This window comes from Quercus suber, unplaced genomic scaffold (genome assembly GCF_002906115.3).
Source record: "Quercus suber isolate HL8 unplaced genomic scaffold, Cork oak 2.0 scaffold_271, whole genome shotgun sequence".
Taxonomy (NCBI): Eukaryota; Viridiplantae; Streptophyta; class Magnoliopsida; order Fagales; family Fagaceae; genus Quercus; species Quercus suber.
Window position 1 is genome coordinate 558,175 of NW_027069727.1, and position 5,123 is coordinate 563,297.

The following is a 5,123-nucleotide window of genomic DNA, read 5'->3' on the forward strand; positions in this document are numbered from 1 at the left end:
CCCTTTGTTCCACCTTTGATAAAATTCCGGCCTATTCCGGTATGTTTCGGGCATTCCGGTTCATTTTGGTGAAATCCAACCGAAATGCAAGATTCGGCCGGTACATGTTCAATAGCAAAAGATGAGCCTCAGTGAAAAAAGAAGAAGAAGATCATGCTGACGATGAGAACATAAATTAAAAGATAAGTTTAGATGAGTGTCAAGAAATTTACACAGAATAATAGACCTGAAGAGGCATCCTTGGAGCTGAACAAAGCTGAGAGAGAGAGAGAGGAGATAAGAGAGATAAGATGAGAGTAACAAAGTTTAGCAAGTAGATGAGAGTATCAGACTTTTTCAATAGGAGAGTATTGTTGTGATGAGGTTTTGAATATACGGTTGTGATGAGGTTTGGGATGTGGGAATTTTGGGATTTGGTGATAGATGGGACTTGAAGAGAGATGAAAATAGGGGAAGAGAAGACCAAAACACGTGAGACGGAAGAAAGAAAAATAAAAAAATGAATCAAAAGATAAGGCAGTTGTTGGATCAGATAGAGAAAATGAATAAATAGTGAAAATTAAAATCATTATTTTATATAATTAGATTAAATTTATTATTTTATATCTACATTCCACTTTTTTGAATAGATACTTTTAGGTTATATATATATATATAATATTTTTTTTAGGAATCCGAAACACCCTAAAATAGTATGTCGAAATAATCCGGTACTGAAATATTTCGTTCCACTAGACAAATCGAAACGGGGTCTGAAATGGAATTAATAACATTGATCTCAATAGATCATAGCAACAATCCCACACTGCCATTTATAATACATCCTTTTACATTTTTAAGTAGTCTCTAAAGGATTCTACTTGCCATTCTCTGTGAACCGTACTTAAAATGACTTCACTAATGTGTGCCTCTAAGAGTGGGAAGGCCTATACTGTCTGCTGAAAAATAAGCAATAGGCAACTGAGATAAAGCTTGTATATTGGCTAATTTAGCAAATGAGCGAAGGCCAACCCTAACTTTATGCTCAACTATTAGACATGATGATCTCAAACTTTATGAGACTCGATTTAAGTATAATATTATATATAGACTTGATATTTTTTTTATATAGAAATATTGAATTATATAAGTTTGTAGATAGGTTCAAAATTTATCAAATTATTATTTATAATTTATTGATAATATAAATAGCCTATTTTGTAGTAAAAATTATTTAAAATTTTAACAATACAAAGTTTGTGAATCTATTTTTCATATGTTCATAAAAAATAAAAAAAATCACTCTATCTAATTATCTAAGTAGCCAATGAACAAACTCGAGCTTATCTAATAAGAAAATGAACCAAACTTCAATATATAATCGAATTTGTATAACAAATATATATACATATATATATTCTAATTTGGTAATGAGTTTGAACTCCGCTCATGTTCAAAATAAAATCAAATGAACAACCCTAAACTTTTAATGCTCAGCTCATTTATAGCCTTAGGCCCTTAGGCATATAAATCACTTCTAGCAGAATTCTGACTTAGAAACGTTTTATCGTAATCCTGTGCATATTAGATTCATGACACTAATTTTCCAATTAAGGAAGATGATGGGAATCAACAGTTGAGAGGTATAGATTGAATTACTATTTAGAAACTATAGGCTAAACCATCCGATAACTCATAACTTCCGCTTATTTATTTTTACCTTTAAAATGAAGATTATGAAGTTAACCAATAAGTAGCAGTGGACTATGGTAATCTTGTTCTTTGATTTTTTTTTTTTGGGTAAGTTGAATATAAAAGTATCTGCTGAAAGACAAGCTCAACTTCTTTAAGCCTATGTAAGTTGTAATTTACAGTTAAAACATTATATGAAGTAAATTTACGGCCTAAGTTTAATGTCTCTTCCACTCTTAATCTGTAATGTATATGACAGTTTCACAGAAGTAATTATCAAAATTTACCCCAAACCACCAGCCCCACCTTAAAATTAAATTTTAAATTTAAAAAAAAAAAAATTGAGGAAGAAGTTAAACAACCAAAACACGCCAGAAGATAAGGAAATGGCAACCAAAAGGCATTAAAGACCCTTTTAGCTAGTATTTACAAGCACATTTCAGTAACTTAGTTCGGCACTGAACTATGATGACAGTACCACAAACAAGACAACTTTTCAATTACAAATGAATAATTTGAAAAGGATAACTATTCAAAAAAATTTGAGAGATGTTATTATAAATTATCATGCTCAATAACCTGTGCCCCCTCCAATCTTCACCAGGTTTCACAATGACAGGCTCCAGTATAGAAGCAAGGCCAGTGCAGATAAAGTAGTATTTCCCGTACTTCTCTGACAAGGAACCTGGGCTGGATAAATAAATGTCTTCAAAACCCATCCGTACCACCCTGAAGACAAGCTCACGTCCCTAGTGTGCAAGAAACAAGTTGGAAAAAGAAAAAATTGAGTATATCATGAATAGGTTTATATCTACTGAAAACACCCATTGTGTTTCATTTCATGTACTTTTCATCGATAAAAGTGTAAGAATTGTAGAACCGTAGTTGATTGACAATGTAACCAAACATAAACTTATGCATGAAATAAAAGACAATTTTTTTCAAGGTTAAAATCTTATTTTCTGTATCTAATAGTATACATAATGCCATATGATGCAGTATTGGATACATATTTAGATATGTAATTTAATCTGAATCATGAAATGAATCTATTTCAAATGAAGATGATCATTTTCTTTTTTTTTTTTGGTTCAAAGCAGTTGATCATAGATATCTATAATTGTAAGTAAATTTCCTCAAATCTGAAAACTTCCATTTGCACAAAGTTTTTGATAAGCCCAAACTGTGAATTGTTCAAGGCATTGGATGATTCGGAAAATCATATTTGTAACAGCGAAACATTCATTCATCACAGATACTATTTGTTATATTCATACCACATCTTGGATTAGAAGTGGAAACATCATGGATACCTGATCAATTATTTCAAATTTTGAAGGTAGGGTGTTATAAAATCCCTTCAATCTCTCTTTTGGTGGGACGGCGTAAACTCGGCTGAGCTTGTTATTCAAAGTGGTGAAGGGCACATCTTGTAGGGTCCACGAGTCACGTTTATCTTCAGGCTCGGAACCAAAAGAGAACCATCCAGGAGACTCAGTTTTCATTGCTTCAGCTGGTGATAGAATTGCAAAGGGCGAAGAGAGAGGAGGGTGTGAGCAGTAAGAACTGCACTGAAGACCTTGTATGGCTGTCCCGTTTCGTTTTTTAGATATAAAATGGCTCAGTATAGCATTGTTTAAAGTCACTGCCTTGCGGCCATTATTCTTTATTACAACAGCCGTTGCCATGCTTAGTGGATAGAGTGACACAACATAGGTAATATCAAGTGTTCCACTATTACAGCTCAATTCAACCTGCAGTGCAAGTGAGAACATTTTCTCATCAAAATTTTTTAGTCTCAGGATAATCTTCAAAGATTCACATTTATATATTTCAAAGCATAGGATCATATATGAGCTTTGAATCATGTTTGAGAAACCACGTAAGTAAATTCCCAAGCCTCTGGAGAAATCATAATTTAGAAGTTTGTCAATCAGTCCCCAAAACAGAAACACGGATGTTAATGAGGAGATGATATCCAAATAACCAGTTGGATAATTTTTTAAAGATAAAATTTAGCTATAAAATCGATTATAGCCTTAGGCTACAAACTCACTCAATATCTTTTTATTGGGGGTAAATTTTGACAAATCCATCATTGGATTGCATTTTCTTCTTATATCTTCCATGTTTGTAAAATTTCAAGAAAATTAAAGATTAATAGCTATGTCATCAATAAATTTTTAAATTGCAAGTTTTTGTAATTTAAAATTATACATAAAATATATGATATTATTTCAGTTCATCCTTTATGATGAATAGCAGGAAGATGCTTGGTTACAAAACCCTATGGTGCAAATACATAGCAACTTCTTGATGGAAGATGAACTAGGTCAAGAACTTCGTTTGTTGATCACAATTTGCTTGAACAGAGATTGCTCAATGATAATGCAACTTGTGTCACCCTTGACGGCTCTTAAAATAATCCTTTTATATGTTTAGGATTAGAAGAAAAGAAGGCCCAAAAACATATTCACGAATCCCAAAATAATCAGATTGGAAATCTGAAATTTTAAATCTCGACAGATAGTAAGTGTCGAGGTAGTTGTCGAGTAAGTGTCGAGCTTTAAAAACTTTGCACTTCAGCTTGCTTTCTCTTGGACAGACTTGATGACTTCAACACTTGATCTTGAAACATTGTTTCTTGAAGTATTAAAAACACCTAGAACTACCCAATTACAAGTAGAGTGCGTTTTGTCAAAAGATTAGCCAATTTACATAAATAAGTGACATATGTTCTTAAACAAGTTAAAACATATATGTCCTAACAGATTGATTACTTTTTGAGTTTTGTACATTCTAGTATATGCTTTTTCTTATGTGTGAAATGTAGAAAATGTTTTTCTTAAAAGATATGATAGATAATCAATGTGCAAATATTTTCTCCACTCATGCAATTGTTTATAGGTCACATAGTGCCATGTTTGCCTTTTATTGAAAGAAAGAATATTTTTTTTTCATGTGTATCCTCACCTTGTTTTTCACTTTGGTTTGTGTGTTTTTAACTTTGGTCCTGCTGGTGAGAATGTACTTGATCCTGTTAGTGATGCTGCTGCTGCTTTTCCCCCACCTCCTTTATTTTTCTCCAAAACTGTTTTTCCTAAAACTTGTTTTGTTTTTTCTATTTTCGATAGGGGGAGCAAAGTTTTTTTAACCTATGTTGTTCATAGGGGGAGCTGTCTCTATTTTTCTATAGAGTTGAATTGTTTTGTGTCTCCTTCTTTCTTTATTTTCTCTTATCCTTTGTTGCGTATGTTGACTGTTTACTCTTTGTATGAGTTGTCTTTGTCAATACGTGACAAAAAGGGGAAGAAATAGTTGATATGTGGGAATATGTGTGGAAAATACAAGAATGTTATGTTTAGGGGGAGTTAACTTTGTTTTTGATGTATCTAACTTAGGGGGAGAGTTAGTTTGCATATTTGTTGATTTACTGTTTTTCTGTCACACAT

The 5,123-nt window shown here is 32.4% G+C and overlaps 1 protein-coding gene across 1 annotated transcript; it reads right to left on the minus strand.

Annotated features, from left to right (window-relative positions):
* Window positions 1-2,050: 2,050 nt before the first annotated feature.
* Window positions 2,051-3,428, minus strand: LOC112002922 (photosynthetic NDH subunit of subcomplex B 2, chloroplastic; the record flags this gene model as incomplete). The annotated part of the gene is given in 3 exon segments (XM_065781582.1): window positions 2,051-2,255; window positions 2,258-2,420; window positions 2,985-3,428. Coding segments are annotated over 3 exon segments (636 nt in total), but the record flags the coding sequence as incomplete, so codon positions are not given.
* Between the last annotated feature and the right edge of the window lie 1,695 nt (window positions 3,429-5,123).